The sequence below is a fragment of the Chanos chanos genome, chromosome 4, assembly GCF_902362185.1.
Source record: "Chanos chanos chromosome 4, fChaCha1.1, whole genome shotgun sequence".
In the NCBI taxonomy this organism is placed as follows: domain Eukaryota; kingdom Metazoa; phylum Chordata; class Actinopteri; order Gonorynchiformes; family Chanidae; genus Chanos; species Chanos chanos.
In genome coordinates, this window is record NC_044498.1 from 19,880,929 (window position 1) to 19,903,224 (window position 22,296).

At 40.7% G+C, this 22,296-nt stretch overlaps 2 protein-coding genes across 3 annotated transcripts; both read left to right on the plus strand.

The window, feature by feature from the left end:
* Positions 1 to 2,702: 2,702 nt before the first annotated feature.
* hif1ab (hypoxia inducible factor 1 subunit alpha b) lies at positions 2,703 to 15,479 on the plus strand. 2 transcript variants are annotated; one of them, XM_030771608.1, is made up of 15 exons: positions 2,703 to 3,040; positions 7,101 to 7,291; positions 7,632 to 7,777; positions 7,953 to 8,037; positions 8,189 to 8,298; positions 9,160 to 9,365; positions 10,200 to 10,306; positions 10,605 to 10,752; positions 10,952 to 11,229; positions 11,343 to 11,575; positions 11,720 to 11,842; positions 12,478 to 12,827; positions 13,115 to 13,214; positions 13,568 to 13,685; positions 13,969 to 15,479. In XM_030771608.1, exons 1-15 carry the CDS (start codon positions 3,009 to 3,011, stop codon positions 14,121 to 14,123), a joined length of 2,382 nt encoding a protein of 793 aa, XP_030627468.1. In that variant the 5' UTR covers positions 2,703 to 3,008; the 3' UTR covers positions 14,124 to 15,479. The 2 variants fall into 2 exon arrangements, with proteins under 2 accessions (XP_030627468.1, XP_030627469.1); XM_030771609.1 differs by having other exon boundaries at positions 13,124 to 13,214.
* A 1,312-nt stretch (positions 15,480 to 16,791) lies between these two features.
* snapc1a (small nuclear RNA activating complex, polypeptide 1a) lies at positions 16,792 to 21,042 on the plus strand. The gene is made up of 10 exons (XM_030772160.1): positions 16,792 to 17,024; positions 17,235 to 17,394; positions 17,628 to 17,768; positions 18,622 to 18,726; positions 19,088 to 19,231; positions 19,647 to 19,712; positions 19,839 to 19,901; positions 20,340 to 20,481; positions 20,751 to 20,810; positions 21,005 to 21,042. The coding sequence occupies exons 1-10, from the start codon at positions 16,792 to 16,794 to the stop codon at positions 21,040 to 21,042; spliced, it is 1,152 nt and encodes a 383-aa protein (XP_030628020.1).
* Positions 21,043 to 22,296: the final 1,254 nt, after the last annotated feature.

Genomic DNA, 22,296 nt, shown 5'->3' on the forward strand with positions numbered 1-22,296 from the left:
AGAGGACTAGCAATTGTATATACAGCCGAATTGATCACCTGGAAATGCATGAGCATTCAAACCATGTGGATCTGTTCCATCTAGGAGTGTATGTGGAATTATCAAGTTCAGACTAACATTATCTTAATTTAGTTGTGTGGAGTATACAGAGACAAGTCAAAATCTATTTAATTGCCTTTTGGGCACTGCAATGTTAACATCCGTCTCTTCTGCTCCAGTCTCTTGGGTTCATCACAACTTGTCATGCGTCGGCATGAGCATTCCAGTCACTGACGCATTGTTTGTTTAATGCAGATTTGGCTGCTACAAGAGGCCCTGAGTTGACCTAGATAACTGAAGCCCTGCCCATTCTGACTCCAGGCCCTCTAGTGATTTGAATAAGAGACGGCTGAGGCATCTGGCAAAACACGCCCACTGCTCACACTCATGCCAAGTCTGTCTACTGCACCCTTTAGACATTTCAAGGATAAAATAGTCCATTTATAAGTGGGTAACTGACAAGATAGCAGTTATTACAGTGGCCATATGCTTTATTTAATAACAATTCTAATGCATGTCTATAACAGGGAGGACTAAATGTTTTGTGGGTGAGGACAATGTGCATCATTGTTTCTTGTTAGACTGGTAGACAACAGGTTCACATTTGTTTGTTTGTCTGATCATTTCCTTTACCTTACCCCTGACGCTAAACTGCAAAAAACTAGCCTCGTCTGGTTGGGTGTATGTGTGACTCATTCTGACTCAGTCACTGGTTTCTTTTACAAATTTGGTAAAAGTGATGTCTATGCCATTGTGAGCTCTAACTCATTGGGAAATGATTCTGGCAATAGCTCTGATCTTTTCTGGAATGGGAGGTCTCTGTTATGATTGGCACTAGACAAGTCTTTGTTTGTCTATTTGGAGCTTTAGCCAACATGGGGAAAAACAGCATTATAAGAACACATATCATTGCTTTAGCAGAAATCTGTCCTTATGCAGAATATCGGATTCAACAGAAAAAAGAGAAAATGTCTAGTCCCTTGCCTTTGGTCAAAGAGGCCTATATGGGCAATGTTGCAGAGGTGAATTGAACTGGCACAGAAAAAAGTAATGGTTGCCTGAATTGAAGTGTAATGAAAGTGTATGAAATGTCTATTATAAAGTCAAAATAACTTCTTACAATAGTTTAGTGCAGGACTGTGATTAAGTTAAGATTTTAAGTTTTGACAAATGTACTAACCAAATTAAATTAGTCTAATACTGTGCTTCTTTAGAATATATGCTTAGTGGAGCCTTAAGGTGCGGTAGAGCTGAATGCATTTTAACAAGTTTTTTTTTGTTTTGTTTTTTTAATTCATTGCCTTTTCACGTTGCCTTTGATTAACTGGCTCAGATGCTTCAGTGTAAAGCTTGATCATAATTATTAGAAACTCTTTTCTATACAGTTTCTGCATATATGGGAGAGCTAATTTGTCCACATTCTTCATACGGGTATGCTGTCCATGCTCCATAACCAGTTTGTCATTGTGGTGATCTCTGTTTTAGCGATCCAGATCTGTCACACTTAAATGTGTAAAATAACTCTCTGGCCACTGTCTCAACATATACTGATCCTGTGTTCTCAACTTTTCTGTGAATGATGACAATTGTTGAAAGGAAAATGTGCAACAGATCCTGTTTAAGCTTGTTTTGGCTTTATCTTATTCTTAGGGGAAGTCCTGTCTAATCAAAGCCACTCTTTTGATCACTAAATGGAGTCTCTAATGGAATTACCGCCTATCTGACTGACTGCAACCACAAGTTTATGTTTTAGTTAATGGCTCAGATTCTGTGCTCTCTGGCAGCTTTCAGATATAGCCTCAAAGCAATTCCACTCAGGGACAGAAAAAGAGAGGGGGGGGGGGGGGGTAGAGAGAGAGAGAGAGAGAGAGAGAGAGAGGAAAAGAAGAAAGAACAAAAACATTTGAGGAAGATAGGACAAATAGGAAGTTTCAAAACATGGGTGATGCACAGTCATGCCTTAATATTAATGCCTGGCCATGCCTTAGCACTTAATTTACTTGTTGTTGTCCACTTCCTCTTTAAATCTTACTCTAAGCACGTTTTAAGGTCAGATGCTGCCAGTGAGGTGTGGAATGGTCTACCATCAGATGGATCTGAGGGATTTGCTCAGTCTGTCATGACTCAAGACAAGCTGGGTCATATTTTGTTAATTAGTTTGTTTGCTGTATTCTTTCCCGTGTCCTGTTTTTAATTTAATCTGGAGATTTCAGGCTTAATCACTGTCATGGCATAGCTTCAAAATTCAGTCAATACTCCTCATCAGCACACACTTTGCTCGTCTCACAGTTTCAAGGAGCCCTTGTCAGCTAAAGCCCGCGAGATCAATAACACTTGTTCAAACCACTTTGGAGCAGCTCTGGCCTTTTGTAAATCAGTAATTTATGAGCAGCATTTTCAATCTATTTAATCTAGCATGCCCTAGTGCTTAGAGTACTCTGCCACAGATCCTTACATTAACCATATTAAGCATTTAATTTTATGTACTTTATGTGTTATAAAAAATGTGTACATATATATGTTTTACATGTATATTTCGTTCTGCTAGAGGGGTATCGCCAAGGAAATACTTTTTTTCCTAGACAGGTGACGCAACAGCAACGTGATTGCTCGCTCTCGGAGACTAGTCGAGAACGAGCATACAACCTTCAACGTAGTAACATGATTGGCAAACCAGATCAACGGAGCGACAGTAACTCTTTGTGCTGAAGATAGCGAGGTGCCACAGTGGTCTGTGGAAGACAAATGTTTTGACCTTCAGGAACTGAGAGGTCTGACCTCTGGAATTTACATCCTTTAAAAGAATATTTTGAGGTCTATTACAGGTTTATTTCTGTCAAGTTTCGTGGAATTTACTCATTTTATTAGCCAGACAGCCACGTCCTTCATTCTCGGGCCTGGGAGCCAGTAGCTACTGTTTTGTCGCGGTGGATTGAGAAAACATTACTTACTGAGAGGTTTCCCCGGGAATGGATACTGGAGTTGTCACTGAAAAGAAAAGGTAAGGTTTGAGATTTGTTTTTAGTGGTACCTACAACCAGGTAATTTATCGGGTCGAGTGTCAAACCGTGCAGTGTGGAGTGCTCTCCCTGTTAGCTAGCCGGCTATGATACTTTTGTTAGCAAACAGCCTGCTAACATTAGCATTTCCACTAGCAGTATAGGTTAGCTATAAACTACGTCGCCATTTTGTATTAGCTACATACCGAGAAAAAACAACTAAAAAGGCTATTTTCCACTCAGTTTGCTTGCTGTTTGTGTTTGAGCCAACGTTTTCAACTCTACTTCACATAACTCGTTTTGTAAATTCTCACAAATTTCACTTCTAGACAAACGTATCTTGTTGACTGGGCATTTGTTGAGATCCATTCACATCGTACGCTTTTTTTGGAATTAAACTGGCAGGGTTGTCGGTGTACACGGAAAATTATGCACTAGTGCCGCATTAGCAAAAGTTGTAGTTATTTGGCCGGCATTGACACGTTTAACTAGTCTGATCTCCAGGCAAAGGTAATTAGCTGATGAGGTCAGTGAGTGTTCCTTGAATCTGCGCCGGATGTCATCTAAATAAATACATTAGTCGTTCACATAGTTTGTAAGATTCTGATTGCAGTAAATGAAAACAGTTTCAAAGTGCTCGCGCCTGACTGCCAGCGTAGAGCGAAACGTTGGAATCTTTTAACTAGAGGTGTAGCTGCCCATCGACATTAACTTTCTTGCAGTTACGTATGTTGGGGTGTTAAACTTTACAGAGTGAAAATGAGCATATTACGCATGGCATCCGTTCACTCAAATTTCTCGTGCACATTCAGTTGTAAAATGTTGAGTTTGAGAAAGATCTGTTGTATTTGTGGCCCGGTGTGCGCTAAGCTTCAAAATTCTGTTAGGTGCGACGCAAGTATGACAGATGCAATTATTATGGTGATACTTTTCACATCTCAAAACACCGACTTGTCTTAAACTTGACAAGTCATTCTTTGGAACTTTTTTTCACAATGAAAAAAATCATTATTATATAGGTACAGACGAGGCTCTCAAGACGAAATGCCCATTGCAGTGTTCAGTATTGATATAATTAACATCTGAATGGAATTGTTCATTTTGTGAAGCTACTGCGATGAAGATGTTGAATGAGTTTGATGTATATCTACAAGCATAGGCAGTGTTTTGGCCTTATTTCGTTTTAAACCTCAAACAGATTAGTATTATGTAAGTTATGTGTGCTAAAAGTTAGTCATAGGTTCTTCTGGTTTTTATTGATTTTGTTGTATTTGTATTTTATTTTCATGTATTAAGGGTAAATTCAGCTATATTGGGAGAGTTTTTGTAATTCTGTCTCAATTTACCTGATGTCCCAATATACCTGAATTCACCTTATATTTTAAATATATGACAGGAGCGCAGTAGCCGTTCTTTTATAAGATTGCTGCGTATTGAAGTATGTCATGATTTTCTTTTTCATGTTTTTTTATAGCTTGAGAAGGCCAACGACAGTGTATTGACTTTGGAAATATAACAGGCATTTGTTGTTAAATTTTGGCCTTAATTGATACAGATGACAGTTTTTAACTTCTTTGACTACGTAATAGTTTTTAGTGCAAAGCCAGGCTTATTAAAGTGTTTTTGAGCATCAGGACGTCTTTGCTTTAAAGGAATTGAATCGCTGTTATAATAACCTTCATAACCATCGTCTTAATATGCCTAATTTTTCTTTGTTTTTATTCTATGTTAATCTCGTTATTCAGATAAATCGTTAGCATGTAGGTAGGATGAGTGTAGGTTTGGAGTCAGTTGGAAATCTGGCTGTGCCGATGTGAACTTTGACTCACTTAGGCTACACTCTAGTAGTGAAACGCATAGCTGTTGTGTCTCATTCCTTGCAACATCTTACTCACTTCTGACTGACGTCAATAGAATTTCCTGTCCTGGCCTGCACAGCTGTATGTAATTTCAAGGCTGTATTAAGGTAAACATTTAATTGTCAAGTATATATAATATACATTTTTTTTTTTTACTTGATGAACACGTTGAGTCTTTCAGTGTGTGGAGTCCCTGAAGACCACGAAGTTCCTGCCTGGCAGACAGTCGTCTAATGTCATGTGGTGTTCGCACCTGGTGGCATTCTCTTAAATCTCTGTTTGTGGTTTTGATTATAGGGTTTATCCCAGCTTGCACAGGGTTATCATTTACAAATCATCTAACAGCTGATGTGTTTTGCCCTGTTTTCTAATGCATCAGGCAGAGTAGACAATGGACCGGTCTTTTGGTATTTTGAATGTGGCTCCACACTCCAAATGTTAAGCCTCCTACTTTTGCTTTTATGCTTAGTAAATTTTCAAACATCCAGAATAATATTTCCATACACATGACTGGAGCTGGTGAGAGCCAAAGGAAACTTGTAGCAGTGAATCTTATCAGAGTGAATACATGCTGTTGTTTCTCAATCCAGTTACTGTGACACCAAACATTCTGGCTATGGTTCAGAATGATCAGGAAATTGCGATGATTGCACAATTAACCAGCAACTGCATCACCCTCACCAAAACATCCTCTAGACTCATAGAACATGACATGAATTGTTGTTTTGCCTTTTTGGAATTATGTGTTATTACAACAAGAGAGATGTAGTCTCTTGTGTTTTTGTTGTTGAATAATTTTAAGCTGTTGTCAGTCAAGAAGGTCAACACCCCCCCCCCACTCCCCGGCCTTGGCATCCTGCCCTTTTACTAAAGCCCTTCAGGTGTTTGGATTAAGTTGCCTTTCCTTCATATTCTGGGGACAGTGGGGAAGTATTGGTATTGAATGTGGATGGTTGTGGGTGTCATCTCTGTGGGATCGATGTTGGCAGGTGCAGGAGAACTAACACCTAGGTCCGAGCAAGCTTTCAGTAGACATACCTATGACCAGATCAGCAAACATTAGACACACCTGTTACCAGATCACTAGAACTCACCTTAAGTGACCAGGCTGCACAAAATAATGGAAACCAGACTAGTTGTTTGGTTTTGTGTCATATCATCACTATGCCATAGACCCTAACTTAGTGAATAAGCTGAAGAGGGGGAGGTAGCATATCTAACTGAGAAAGAGGCATACCTTTTCTACAAATCAGATTTTTCTCAAAGAGGCCCTTGAGTTTGCAGTGCCTTTCAGGAGGGTGGCTCATCCCTGACTCTGAGTGCACTGGCTGTATTGTGTTAACCTTTATTTGGTCTGCTTTGAAATTTAGAAATTTATTGTTTGTTAGGCAAGTCAGTACATGTGATTTAGAAAGCAGTGAATCCTAGTGTTAAACATGCTGACATGCGATATCACCTGACAGTCTTTTTTTGTTTTATTTTTTGTCTTTTTGCTAGTAAAGTCACTCACCTGCCTAGACACGAAACAAGCTGTTTATACATGAAACTGAGACTCTCTTTAAAACAGCTTCCCTGTTATGGAATATTCAGTAAAGTAAAAGTGGTTCTGCATGGTCTAGTCTGTAATATTGGATCAAATGAAAGGCAGTTTGAACAAATAAGCTGAATGAATCTGTGCATACTGTTGCTGAAAGACTGGCAAAAAAGAATTTTTACCCGATGTGTTTCTCTTTTAGATGTAGGAGATATATTCCTCCCTATGAATTTGCTTCATTTTTAATACCTATAAGATTTCCTCTGCTTCAGATTCTGAGTGTGTGGGAAAATGTACCTGGCAGTTTTGGCAATAGTGGTATGTTGTGTTTTCATTTGAAAGTGAGGGATTTGCTTTGACACCATTTTCTGTCACCACCTTTGGTACTGGCTCAAGGCCAGGCACTGTAACTGACTCTCAAATCTGAAGCCCAGACACTCCCCCTCTTCCACCCAATCACACGATTAGCCCATACTCTCATGTCTGAGCAGAGACCAATACGATTATGAGTTTGCTGTTCATGCAGATTTGATGTTGACTGTACAGCTGCCATCCAAGTTCCCGTTCAGCTGACAAACTGCATCTGTCTACTCTGTGATATGTGTGTCTCTCCCCCTCGTTTGAAACCACACAGCTCAATGTGCCTTTCTCTCCTCCTCCCTTTTTCAGGGTGAGCTCGGAGCGCAGGAAGGAGAAGTCCAGGGATGCAGCGCGGTGTCGCAGGGGCAAGGAGTCTGAGGTGTTTTACGAGCTAGCGCACCAGCTGCCCCTCCCGCACAATGTCACCTCCCACCTGGACAAAGCCTCCATCATGAGGCTGACCATCAGCTACCTGCGCATGAGGAAGCTGCTTACCTCTGGTCAGTAAATGAGAGTGAAGTGGCAGATTTGTACTGATCCTCTTAAAGAATGCAGTTCCTCCTCTCATGTCCTTACTGCACCGTTAAACTTAGCGATGCCTTAACACCAGGGCAGGCAATCCTTCTTCTGTAAGCCAGCTGCCTCTCCAGAGTTTTGTTGCACACCTAAACTAACAGGCCTTGTTCTAGTATTCAGATGCTACACAGGACCTTAATTAGCTGAACTGAATGTTGGGTTGTAGTGTTAGCTGGCATAACGCGTGCCTGAGTGCTCTTTTTGTACTGGGTTGCACAAGTGAGTAAGTGCTGAAAAGAAACTGAGCAGTCTCTCTCTGTGCAGATGAAAAAGAGGAAGAGTCTGATTTGGAGAGTCAACTCAACAGCTTCTACTTGAAAGCCCTGGAGGGCTTCCTGATGGTGCTCTCGGAGGATGGAGACATGGTCTACCTTTCCGAGAATGTAAACAAGTGCATGGGCCTAACACAGGTACCCGCCACGCCTGATTCATTCCATTTGTCACTGTCTCTTTGTGATCTTCTTTGGAAACCTTGGACTCATAATGACCCATAATGCCATCATATAACAAGTAGTTTATATTGCATAGTCACATGATGGATAATTTAGTATTCTCTCTGTCCCTCCCTCCCTCTCTTTGTGACAGTTTGATCTCACTGGTCACAGTGTTTTTGACTTTGCTCACCCTTGTGACCATGAAGAACTGAGGGAGATGCTGGTCCACAGGACGGGTAAGTTACTACTGTGTTATGTCAGGCTGCCGGTCTTATTTGATTCTGGAACAATTTTTGTCTAATGCTTTGAAACGTATGATAATAGTTTGTGCAGTTTTCACAGATGTTGGTCTTTTACGTACTCCTGTGCCATCCGTCTAACTTTCAGGATCAAAGAAAACCAAGGACCAGAACACAGAACGGAGCTTCTTCCTTCGGATGAAGTGCACGCTCACCAGTAGAGGGCGCACTGTGAATATAAAGTCTGCCACATGGAAGGTACAAATCTGATCCTATGTTAATCCCAGCTCTGAAACTGATCCTAGGTCTTTTTTATTCAAAGCATCAAATCTGAACGACACCTTATTTGTTTGTGCCCAGTATGTCAAATCTGATTTCAGAACAGGCAAAAGCAGTACAGCGAACACTGTCATTTAAAAATAGTTTTCACTTAGGACTTGTGAATGATGTAATATCTGGCACGCACAGCCACAAAAAGCGATCACTAGGCAGGATTACTGTATTCTTAGAACAAAGCAACGATCAGACCAGTCCCTTAATATCCTTTCCCCCACTAATCTGAGGCTACATTCTGCCAAGGATAGTTGTTTACAGGATCACAAACAATACGCTGTCTGAAGCTGTAACCCTCAGTGTTTTCCTCGAGCTTCTTATTTAAACTTCAGATGTTTTTGTGAAGTGTGTGTGGGTCATTGTGAGGTTCCTGACTTTTGTTTGCACTAATAATTGTAGGCGGAGCAGCACTCTGAGTTCTAAGGGTGTATGCACATAAAAGCAGAGCATTTCAGCACTGTTTTTCACTGTGACTCAGTTTCTCCTCTCACTGTGAGGGAAGCATGTTAGCTTGAGGTTTGAGACAGACATAAAGAGAAGATTAAAATGATTGATCTGTTGTATTTAATTATGCCTCCATTGTGTTTTAAGACATGCTTTTTGAGTTGACCCCATTACAAGTATCTTTAATGTTTTACTTTGTATCATATGTAAGAAAAACTAATATCTGAGTGCTTTGCTTTGTGCAGTATGTAACGGAAATAAATGTTTAAGTGTTTTGCTTTGGACCTTTTGTGTAAATTTGGTGTAGTCCAGTTTCAAGAACCTCTCTTCATACTCTGTCAGGTTCTGCACTGTACTGGGCATGTGCGTGTTCAGGAGCACCACAATGAGTCCAACGGGGACTGTGGTTTCAGGGAGCCCCCGATTACCTACCTGGTGCTGATCTGTGAGCCCATCCCCCATCCCTCTAACATTGAGGTCCCATTGGACAGCAAAACCTTCCTCAGCCGCCACACTCTGGACATGAAGTTCTCCTACTGTGATGAGAGGTGAAGAGAAACCAGTGTTCTCATTTGTTCTCATGCCTTTATATCCCTTCATCTTTATTTCTTATTGATCCCATTAGGAAGATAACGGTCAGATTATGTCTGATGGTACTTCCCTGTTGTCAGTTACTCACAGCATTTCTCTGGAAATGATGTGCTTTTGAGCTGTCGGTAATTTTACCCCTATTCTTTCTTAAATGACATGTCCGATTCTCTTTGTGGACACTTCTTATTTCTTTTCTCTATGTTCAGTGTCTTGACAAGTTGCTTTTTCCCTTGTGTTGGAGTCATATTCTTCTCAGCATTTCCTCCTATTGTAGTGTTAGGCTTCTTCCTGCTGCTGCTACTTTGGCTGTGACATAGCCCCTGGGATTTAAGCACAAGACCTGTTGTTGCATTTGTGGCTAAATATGGAAATATCACTTGAAGTGCTTTGAGTTGTTCTGAGGTTATTTGTCTTGTGATAGGCTGTAGATAAGTCAGTGAACTCTGCTCTAATGTGGTGAAACCTGCCCCCCAGTGGCCTTTGTTTGCGCTGCATGTCAAATACAGAATGATTGTTACAGGTTTACTCAGTTCTATATTTTCTTTTCTTGTTTGCCTTGTTTTTTTTGTTTTTTTTTTGTTGCCTCAGCGTCATCAGCAAATGCCTATTTTATATCCCTCTGTTCCAGCTGCTCAGCATGATGTTGTTGTACTCATTTTTTATATAATCATTTTAGCTTGACGCTTACTGGCTAGCTCCATTCTAGAAAGCACCTAACTATGTGTTTAGTGTTTAGGACCTGCGCTTGAAACAGCGTCTGAAGCTAACCATTGTCTCTGTGTGCTTGTTAGGATCACAGAGCTGATGGGCTATGATCCCGACGACCTGCTGAACAGGTCTGTGTACGAATTCTACCATGCCCTGGATTCAGACCACCTGACCAAGACACTCCACAACTGTAAGGATCCCATACTGAACTACGTTATGACATGTTACAATGAGTTTATTCTTCATCTGTAATGCTTGTATTTTCTTGCAAGAGAACTCACCTGATAAATTAAAATTGTGCTATTTTGTCACCTGTTTAACATGGTTGACTCAGTGGATGATTTACTAAATATTTAAACAAACCCATTAATAATATCCAGTGAACTGATAATACTGCCAGATTTTTTTTTTCAGATATTTGATTATTTAAGCTGCGATGGGTGTAATGGATACTAATATTCCTTTCCTTTTCACCTTTGCTTACTCAGTGTTTGCCAAGGGCCAGGCTACCACCGGACAGTATCGCATGCTGGCCAAAAAGGGAGGCTACGTGTGGGTAGAGACCCAAGCCACAGTCATTTACAACCCAAAGAACTCTCAGCCTCAGTGCATTGTATGTGTCAACTATGTGCTCAGGTAGGAGAACATCTGCTCATGTTCTACTACTGTTTGTGGCCAAACTGTCTGTTAGTAAAAAAACACTGGCGCAAGCTAATTGTTTCATTTGTTGAAGGGAAACTTACTCAGTGTGGTACAGATTATTTTTGCAGCGGTAACAGTATTCTCTCAACCCTTTGTATGTGCTTTCTGTAATACGCCATGTCCTTTTTTGCAGTGGGATAGTAGAGGGCGACTTGATCCTCTCCCTGCAGCAGACGGCAAGTGAGCAGAAAGATGTGGAGAAGGAAGAAGAGAAGATAGAGGAACAGGAGGAGGTGGAAGAGAGCACAGAGGTGGACATGATGAAGATCTTCACCAAGCAGGAGGATCTGGGCTGTGCCACGGAGAGCTCAGAGACCCTGTACGAGCAGCTGAAGGAGGAGCCTGAGGCCCTCACCCTGCTGGCTCCAGCTGCAGGAGACACCATCATCTCCCTGGACTTCACCAGCTCAGGTCAGAGCATTTCCCTACCTCATAATATTATAGTCTGCTGTACAGAAAGAGGTGTCCCTGACTCTCTCTCTCTCTCTCTCCCCTTCTCTCTCCTTTTGTTTTTTGGTTCTCAGATTCGGACATGCAGCTGCTTAATGATGTACCCCTATACAACGATGTCATGCTGCCAGCCTCCAGTGAGAAGATGCCCCTGGCTCTCTCTCCTCTGGCTCCCAGTGAGCCCACCCCAGCTCTAGCCAAAACAGAGCCTGCCACAGAGGACTTCCCATTTTCCAATGCCTCGCACCGTGCCCCGGACACTGTGGGCACCCCCTCCAGCACCGGTACTGGAGCCAGCTCCCCAGAGGTATTTACTCATGTTTAAGCCCTGTTAATATTTGAGCCAAAAAATCATGCTTGATTTAAGATATTTTGTTGTGTGTTAGACATAAATAAGTTGAGACTTGGGAGTTGGTTAAATGTACTAATGTGCTTTTTGATGTGTCCTCAGCCTAACAGCCCATTGGATTACGGCTTCCCGGTGGACACAGACATTGGTTCCGAATTTAAACTAGATCTTGTGGAGAAGTTGTTTGCTATTGACACAGAAGCGAAGAACCCATTTACCACTCAGGTAATAATTTTCTTGACTTTGCAATCTGTGTATGATGTTTTAGGGCTAGGTGATAAATAGCATCAGGTTATCAGTAAAAAAAAAAAAAATAATCTGATGTAATAAGTATAATATGCTGAGGGTATAAAACTTGACAGAAATTCACAAATAACACTTTTATTCTGGCTAAAAGTGATACATAATAACTTTAATTTTATGGATAAAACTGGTGCACAGGAATCATATTATGTGTACATCACAACAAAATGGTATTGTTTCCGTCACGCCTGTGTTTAATGCCTGAGTTTATTGGCATTAAAGGCTAGTAGTACCATCAAGTGTTTCATCACTGGCGTATGCCATAAATGAACCCACTGACTGAACCCAAGTTACATCTCTTGCTTTAAAGTTAACAAATAAAATCATCTTTAAATTATATGTAAAGCATTATTTGATGTGTGTTTTGACCACAGTATTAACCACAAGAAGTGCCACCACTTACAATAACACTTTTGTGTATCTTTTGATACGTCTGTAGATCTCAGTTTTTAACCGAATATTATTGATTATAAAAATGAATCATGGAGGTAAAATCAAACTCCTCTTGGAACATCAGGTCCCTAATAGACTGTAACGACATTGTGTGCTGCTTGTAGGACATGGGAGATCTGGATCTGGAGATGTTGGCTCCCTACATCCCAATGGATGATGACTTCCAGCTGCGCATCCCCTCCCCACTGGACCCTCTTCCCTCAGCTCCACAAACAATGTCTGACATCAGCTCACTGTTCCAGCCCCTGCCCAGCCCTGCTGCCGTGACCTCCGACTCTGCCAGTCTGGTCAAACAGAAGTCCTCCTCCCGTCCTCCCTCACCTCTCCATCTCCTGCAGGAGGTGCGCAGTGCACCTGTCTCGCCCTTTAGTGGGAGTGGGAGCGGGAGCTGCAGCCGTGACGCCTCCCCAGTCAGATGTGCCACCCCACAAGGCGGCAGCCCTGTTTGTAACAGGTATACCATAGCTAATTCAGCTTAGGATTTGTTTGCATTGATTTAGTCAGAAGGTTCATTTGTACCAAGACACACATGTACCACTTAAATTAGTGGTGCTTCCTGTGTATTAAACCCATTAAAGACTTGATGATCAGTGTAGGTGATGGTTTAATCTGTGCAAAGGCTAGGACAGACTGAGAGACTAAAGAGGAAGAGGAAAATGCTGGATTAGCAGAAAGTTAAAGGTTTTTTTTCATTATTATATTATTTATTGGAATGTCAATTTTCATTTTTTTGCCACCCAGAATGGAGAGAGATCTCTCTCCAAAGATGTTAGCCCTTCAGAATGTCCAGCGCAAACGGAAACTGGAGGAAGTGACCTCTTTGTCTCAGGCTTTTGGGCTGGTGAGTCTCCTCCACTCTCATGAATGTTAATTGATCTTGTTATCTTTTTTTTCCCCTTAAATAAATCTGTTACTGTTGAGCACAAGGTCAGGGGCGGATAGTTCTCATCAGCTTAAGGTTCCATGTGTGTACAAGCTTTTGCTCTACCCTATGCAGACAGGTTCATTGTTTCTCATACACTCACTGGGGGCAGAGTTTTGCATATGCATTGGCCCCACAGGAGGAGGATTTGCACGGTCTGCATGGATGAGATAATCCTAAAGGACCTTTTGTGTTTTCAATTTAACAGCCCTTACATTAGCCTGCATGTAATTTGCACAACCATGCTAAGTGTGCTGTTTGTCCTTTTGTAGGGTGCTTTACTTCAGAGTGTGGATGAGGCTATAGAACCAGGGAAGAGGGCCAAGGTCTTGGAGGTGAAAGGCTCCAGTGCACTCGGTGGAAGCAAGACTATTCTCATACTGCCTTCAGGTAAATAATGAGTGTTTGCTTTCAAATTCTGCACAATTACGTTCTTTCTAGTTAGGAAACTTTAGTCTTTGACGGATTTTAACGGGGATTATTACAATACGTGTGAGGCTGACTAGTCAGAGTGACTAGACTAGTCTGTTAGTCCAGGACTAGGTTTAATGGATTTCATTCAGGGACACTTGTCCATTAGGTCTGAAGCACATACTGGTCTTAATTAAGCGTCTTGATTTACTTTCAGTTTAACAGTTTTTCTCATCTCTCTCTCTCTCTCTGTGATTTGCAGAGGTGGCCAGTCGTCTGCTGTCTAGCTCATTGGAGTGTAGTGGTGGCCTCCCACAGCTCACACGCTATGACTGCGAGGTCAACGCTCCTGTCCAGGACAGACACCCTCTGCTCCAGGGAGATGAGCTACTACGTGCCCTGGACCAAGTCATTTGAGTGGTGCTCTGTTTTGCAATACTGGACACTGCAACCCCCCCTTACTCCCTCTCCCCACTCTCAAACCAAACCCACATCCCACTTCAATTGCACACCGACTTCTCCTGCCCCACCCTCTATTTATATTTTCTATGTCCTATCAGACCTGCACCTTCCCCAGATCTCAATGGGCTTCCGTCCCACCAGCAATGTGAGGGAGTAGTGCGTAGGAGCAGTAGCCTCGCTCCTGCTTGTGGAAAATGAGGAGTATTACATTGAGGTTGTGTTCTTAGAGACCAATGGCAAAATTAAGAGCCTTAACTCGAAAGCGCACACTTCTCTAACGCAATTATCTCTGTCATTTCATCTCTCCCTTTTCCACCCTGGATTCCACCCGTCGCCTTACAACCTCCCCTTGGCATTTTTTTTTTTTTCCGCAGCAGTGTGTATTGTTGCTACAGTCGCACAACAATCTATTTTCTTAAAGCAAAATACCAGCAGTTCATGCAATATACAAACCATTTTTACAAATATGTACTTTTAATGAAAGATTGAACAATTTATTTTTCTCTGTTTTTTGTTTTCTGTCTCCTCCTAACTTTCAGATTCATTCAGTGACAGTTATATGAAAGGCTTATTCACCATAGACCGAGTGGTTTAATAATACTTTTCTCTCTCTGCTCATGTTATTTTCCCATTTCTGTGGACAGACCCACGTAAATAACCTGTATCTCCGAAAGAATGGCACAGGAGAATGGTAACAGTACCATTTGAAAGTAAATATCAGAGAATGTGTTAAAGGGAACTTTAAAAAAAAATCTGACATGTTTTTGGCTTAAAGCAAATGACCGTATCATGATTTTTATCTTGGAGATGTTGAAACAGATTTATAGTTTAATGATGCGATAGATTTTATATTTATAGCAGTCTTTTTTGTCTACTTCTCTTCATAGTAGATGCTTAGATGCACATCAGGCTTGGGCAGAAACATATAGCAGTTTAGTTTTTAATGTCATGGATGTTAAAGTTGTTGTAGAACGATAATGCGAAGCTGATGTATCAATTGTTCCAGTTTTACAAGTGTTTAATGGCATATAACATGAATGCTCAAATCATGTCAAGAAATATTTGTTCCTCTCATGCTTTCTTGTCAATGTCACCCTTATATTGGTGCTGACATTGAGCTGAAAATATTTTATTGAAAGCCTTGTCTTTTATTTTTCCTTTTTTTGCATTAGGAGAGACATTTACTTCTGTGATTGTGTCACACAGTAATCTTCTGTTCTTTCATCTCTGCAGTCTGTACTCCTGTATTCTCTTAACACTAAATGTATTGTTTAATGCATCATCAGTAAAAGACAACTGTGGACCAGATTATCTTATGTCTTTGAGTGTATTATTCCTGGCTGTAGAAAATTTGAATGCAAAGGTGGAATTTTTAAGTTCTACTCATTTTATGAACCACTGTTTTACACAGATAGACAGATGACATCCCATGCACTTTTACTCATAGAAAGAATAAAGCACAGGTATGAATGCCTCATTGGTTCATGGAAGATTTGCAAGCACTGTCTTCCAGAGCACGGGAGGGGAAGGGCTTATTGGCTGTTTATGCCAAGAAAGGGCCACTGTGTCATTAGCCTAAATGCTCACATTGCCTGAGTGAGTTTAGGACAGGTTGTCTTCACGATATGTCCTTAGTGACACTGAGGGTATTATGTTAGTCAGTAAATTAGACCCCCAGAATACTGTGTCCATAACAATGTCAATAGTGGACTTTGCACTCATAGTTTACTCTCAGTTTTGATTTTAAGTTGTTATTTTACCAGAATAAATTATTTTCAATCATTTTCTTTACCCAGCTTGTATGGCCTGGAAGATCAAAGTGACTGAACTTTTGTGGCTCATTTTCATTCACGAGTAATATGTATTGTCAGTAACTGCATTGATGGTACTCCACCTTGGTCCAGGAGACCCACAACACATTTTTTGTAGTCCAGTGATATCCACCTCATTCAACTTAGCTACTGATTACCCAGCCCTTGGCGTTGAAATCTAGGTGTAATGGTGCTTGGTACTGGCCAAAGTGTGCTGCGTTTCGGGTCACCAGGACTTGAGAAACACCGGAGTAAATGATAATTTGATTCACACTAAATATACATGTATCTTACGATATTTAGCGTTTTTTTAGCTTGATGCTAATCACTGTTACAACGGTTAGATCGAAACGTTCGTGCGGGGCGATACTAAGTTTTATATATGTATCCTTTGTTATACACGCTCCATTCATGTTATGCATTAGCTCAAGATGTCCACAAGGCCGTGCTGTTGGACCAAGTCGTTGCTTGAATCGATGGATTCCATATTTAAAACGATGTGATCACATTCAAACTGACGTTTAATGAGTGTGTTGCAGATCTGAGGCGCTCTCCCATTCAGCATAGCCAGAAAGGTTACATTTAAGTCCTATGAATCTTCATACCATGACAAACTAGAAAGCCCACTAAACTCCATTTCAAAGAGACAGATATTAGGCTGTGTAGGACTTCTTGCAATAACGGTGTTTGTTTGTTTGCTTGCTAGGTCGCTCGCGCAAGTGGGCTCGATTTTTGATTCTCAGCAAACTCCTACAGAAGGTCGTGGTGGAAATCTGTACATCGTGAACTGCGATTCTTGTATCTGTTGAAAGATGCCCTCGGGTAAACTATCGGGAAAAAATCAGCTAATCGAGTCTTTCTGTGTCAAAGGTGAACTCTTATTTGGCAAAATATTCTTTTCCGCAGCAAAGACTTGGGACCATTTCTTGCAGCCCTTGAAAATGGACTGTGAGGAATTGCTTGGGCGTTTTCAGATGACGGAGTCTGTGCGATATGAGGAGTTTGCAGCAGTTTGGAGAGATATGGACTTTTCCAGTTTATTTTAGTAAGCTGTTGTTAGCTTGTGCAGAATCTGTTCATTAACCAGTTCTTTGGTTAGTTAAATGAAGTGTGAATATAGACTAAGTGCGTCTTTTGCACGTGATAGGAAACACTGAATTGTATGTTATGATTCCTGTTATCCCTTACAGTATTGTATTTCCACAAACATAATTAAAAAAAAACAACTTCTCTTATCACCCTTGTGTTTGAAAAGCGGAGATCCCAATCTAAATGATAGGAGGATCTTCACACGTCTTGCCTTTGCCACGACCTACAATTACTTGTTGCCCCCGTACAGTTTTCAGATCAGAGTTGGGGCTTTGTACATGCTCTTTGGCATGTACCACATTCAACTCACCACACCTAAGGAAAAGGTATTAGTCAATACTCCTCCTGTCTCACTAAATCTTTTCATATGGAGAATCTGTAAGCCCAAGGTTACATTTTTCTTTAACCTAGCGTTTATCTTAAACTAAGAGCTACACAGTTCTGTTTCTTATGCTTGCCTTCCATAGTCACTATAAATCAGCTTGACTTGGAGAAGAAATGATAAGCCTTGAATCAGACTGTCAAGCTAATGGTTGGTACTTGTGTATTCCTCTCCCAGATCTGGATGGCTTTAAAAGACTGGGAAGGTGTGCAGAAATTTGTTCAAGATGCTATCAGCTGCCAGCACCTAGATGTGATCTATGTGTACAAAAGACTTGTGTGTGAGAAGGCTCTTCTGTTCTGTGCCATGCCCAAACAGGTAGTGCACTGTCCTCATTATAATCAAGTACTTGTTCTACACCAGAAATGGTCAAAGCTTTCTCTGGTGGTCAGTCCCAGGGTTTCGTTTCAGACTTGACAAAGTCAAGGGCTCTGTGTTTGAAAGACTATACTTTAATGCTAATTTGCATAATCATTTCATTTGAATCTCAGTGTTGCAATACGTAAGCTGTTGTTTAAAACACAATTGTACACCTTTACATTAGGCCCAGGTGTATCAGATTTGTGTGGGAATAAAATTCTGCAGTATGAGAGATGGTCAACCTTGTCTTAAAGTAAAAAATTATGTTTTGTTATGTTTATCTCACCCTCGATAATAATACTTGCTTGCTTTCGAATAATACTTGCTTGGCTCAGCAAAAGAACTAGCTAAATTAGATTGATGACTACCATGAGGAACCTGCTGTATGTGCAGTTGTATAGGAAGTAAGACCCGAGAATGAAACATTTTTCCATTTGGCTTGTCATATTTGGAACTGTGTTATATGAAAGTCAATTTGTGTAACTCAGGACCTTGTCAGTGAGTAAAAGGGAAGGAAAAAAGACCTGGCAAACAGCGGGTTGGGGTTGATAACAGGCTACATATTACCAAGAGAAACATGACTAGCAGGCGAGAGAAACTACTCAAAGTTCCTTACTCACTGCTGTTTACTATTGTGTCTTGTAGTAAGGCACTTAACTTCAACGTTGCTCAAGTGGCATCTGAGATTGAAAGTGTCTCTATATTATAGCATCTCTGAAATATATTTCTTTAAAGGTGTTATTTTGTCTTATTAAAGGTTCAGACTAAACATGGCTCTAACATTTCTGCATGACTCATTGTTGATCTGCAGCTCATGTACCAAGTGAAGAGAAAAGCGGTCACGCAGGATGTGTGTGAAGAGTTCCGAGACCGCCCAGCCAGGGTCTTTGAGCTCATCTCTGCTGAGACACTGGACGTGAGTGATTTTTCTGTTTATATGTGTTGTTCTGTGTGCACTTATAACAACATCAGTGTGTTTTCTCGCACCCCAGCAGTTTATACTGTAGGTGCTTTAGTACCTAACATGTCTATTTTTAACATGTCTTGGGATATCGTTTTTTTTGTTTTTGTACTTTTTTTTAGATTGATGGATAATTCCTATTAACATTTTTAGAAAAATTCTGAACACTATCTTGGACCCCATTGAGTCCTGTTGTCCACTTACTGAGATTTGACTTATTTATTGATCAAAAAAAGTCTTTTATTTGCAAACCTTCATGTAATTTTGATGGCATCCGTCTAGTATGTTTATGTGTGTTTTTATTTGTCATTTGCAGGAAATTACAAATATCCAGGGCCATTATGACCACATGAAAGAGTTTTTGTCTTTATCCTCAAAAGTGGGTGTTACGCCTCTTGATCTGCCAGGTCGATTGCAGCATTACGCACTAGACTTTCACCAGTGGCAAGAGCAGAACACTGTGAGTCAGCTTAGATAATCTGGAGGCTTTTTCTGCCTCTTGTCTTTAAAGTGCAGTACTGCTATCAAAAGCTGAGCTCTAATCAATTCACTGAGTTTGCATTGTGACAGTTTGTACTGTGTGTGAGTGTTCTGTTCTTTGCAACCCCATTTGTCCTTAAGCCACAGTGTAAAAAGCACCGTCTTCCATTTGATTCTTTGGCCTGTATAAAATTAATTTAAAAAATGTTCAGGCCAAACTACATAATTCAGACCCCTATGTATTATCTGACTTCATGTGTGTCATAATAAAAACAAAACATATTTTAATTATCACCTCATAAAAGTCAGTGTGTTTCGGTGCCGATCATTGTGGAGACTCTTGATTTGATCTGTGTTCTCATTCTGTAAGTGACAGTGTGTTTATGCAACTTTAGCACTGCCAGACTGAGAAAGGTAAAGCCCTGGAAGCCAATGAGAAGATAACCTCCCAGCAATCTGAGGTGAGTCAAATGAAATCGCTTTCCACATCAGTTCTCAAAGCATCTTGCGTAGTAGATAACTACACCAGACAAATGTATAGATTGTGATGTGCTTTTCTTTAATGGATTTTTATCATGTTATTGCAGTCTTCCCAGAGGGCAGAACTACTGGCTGCTATCAAGTCGAAATCCTACAAACACCTGACGGAGGTTTGTGGCTGTCTGTCTTGACTCTTTTCAGCAGACAATTTTACAGGAGTAGCCTATATACAATGCCAAAATTCATGAGCAAAAATATGCAGACACCTGCTTATCAAACATCTCATTCCAAAATAATTAGTATTGACATGGAGTTTGTCCTCCCTTTATGGCTATAATAGTTGCCACTCCTCTGGGATGGCTTTCCACTAAATTTTGTGAAATTGATGTAGGGATTTGGCATAACAGAATTAGTTAGGTCGGGTGCTGATGTTGGGTAATTAGGCGTGGCTAGCAGCCAGTGTTGTAAATCATCTCAAACATGTTCAGTGGTGTTGAGTTCAGGGTTCTGTAGAGGCCAGTCATGTTCTTCCACACCAGTCTCACATTTACATGTCTGTCAGCGAAGAGTGGGACTGATTTTCTTTTTTCTTAACTTCCTGTGTGCAGGTATCAAAATCACGCCGACACAGACAGGTCGAGATGGACACCTCAGGATCAGGGACAGACCATGCACAGGAGCCCCCTGCTTACCGCAGGAGAAGACCCCCCTCTCTCAGGGCCCGCACGTGGAAAAGTCTGGGTGGCAAAGGTATCTGCTCACTTACACCCTCTGATATTTAAATACATAAAGCAATGTAACAGCCCATGTTGAGATTATCCATTCACAGTACAGTTTAGAAAAGGATTAGTCCTTAATTCTTGTTTAGGAAATCGGCTCTGTCTTGCCTTAGAAAGAGTGTGAGTCAAACTGGAGCTCAGTGGTTTTCACTGCATTTTTGTGAACAAAGACGTGACCTAATCTTACCATAATAGCATTACTAATGTGAGTGTATTGTGACCCTGTTTTTTGTCTGTCAGGGGAAGATGAACTAACAAAATTCTGGATTCTGAGCTCAAAGGAGGAGGACAAATCAGCATGTAAGCAAAAGCCATGTTTCCTGAGACCTCAGAGAATATTCTAGTATGTAGAGCAGGGATGGGGATGTAAGACTAAGGTTGCTTACTACTGTTTTAAAAAGTGAAAAACGTCATAATATGTCAAAGTGCACTGCAGTTTTCTGCATTTAAAAGCACAAAAATAATGTCTGTGTGCTCTCTCTTTTCCCTTTCAGTGAAACGCAGAAGTCAAAGGTACAAATTCAAGTGGTGAAATGGAAATTATATTTAAAACTGGTTTGCTTTGGATTAAATGTGTTGACCATTTGAGATGTGTGGTAAAAAATGTCCTCATGTGTGAAAATAGTTTGTACTTGGTTGTGGGTTTCAAGTTGTTTAAATGACTACCGAGTTCATGTATAATGTGTGTTGATGTGTACACATTTTTAATTCAAAAGGATATGATCCTTAGCTTCTGTTGACTAGATTTTGGGGCCTGTAATAAAGATTTGTTTTCACTGTTCCTTAAAGGGTTTATCTACTTTGTGTATTATCACGAAGAATGTATCAGAACAATTCTTGCTATTTCTTTGAAACAGTTTTCCATCATCTAGGTTCAATTCTTCTCTGAAGTATCATTATGAAAAACAGCCATGTTTTCTTTCATAATGTTAGTGAAAGAGCTTCCCTCCTCTGATTTGTTTAAGTCAGGAAGGAAGGGCGTCATGCATCGAGAGGCAGGAAGCCATGTCAGGCAGTGCAGAATAGTCCTACACAAAGTCCTATAGCAGGAAACTTTTATATTAAATGGCTTTGCAAATGTTTTCTGTTTGTCTGCGAGTGCAGCTGACAAATATGGTTTACTTCATCCCTAGAAATATGATTGGAGCAACTGAGCATTTGTATACGTGGGAATGCAGCTGGGTTGTACATTCTTATGCATACAACTGCACTGGCAGGCTATTGTTTTATTGTCTCTTGTCAATTTCTACTTACATTTGCAGAATCTCCTGTCGGTTTAAGAGCTCTTGTCCCATAAGGAGTAACAAACATTAAGGGCCCTCAGAGACATTAAGACACTGCCATAGTATACGAGCACTACACCCATTCTGGTAGCACTAATAGGCTACCAGTAGATGGAGGCATTTTTCAGCTGTGACTGAAAGTATTTTCTACTTTGTGTGGCTGGGTAATTTTAAATAGTGGTGTTTTCCCAAATCACTTGCATAGTTGATGTTACACTGATCATGTCTCTGATGTCTCGATATTCTTCCTGAAGGAGGGCACACTTATGAGTGTCAGTAGGATGTTATGCATGCAGAGATAACTAAGATAATTTGTCAAATTTATTAAACCTTTAACTGCGCTGTAATGCACTGAGAGAGAATTAGATATCTGTCAAGGAGAGAAGCACAGGAGGCAGAAGCTGTGATGCGTTTGTGAGTGGTCTTGTCTCTGTGTGCTATGTAGTGTGTCGCAGAGGCAATTTCCCAGAGGCTAGAGGTTGGAGAGAACACACATATCATGA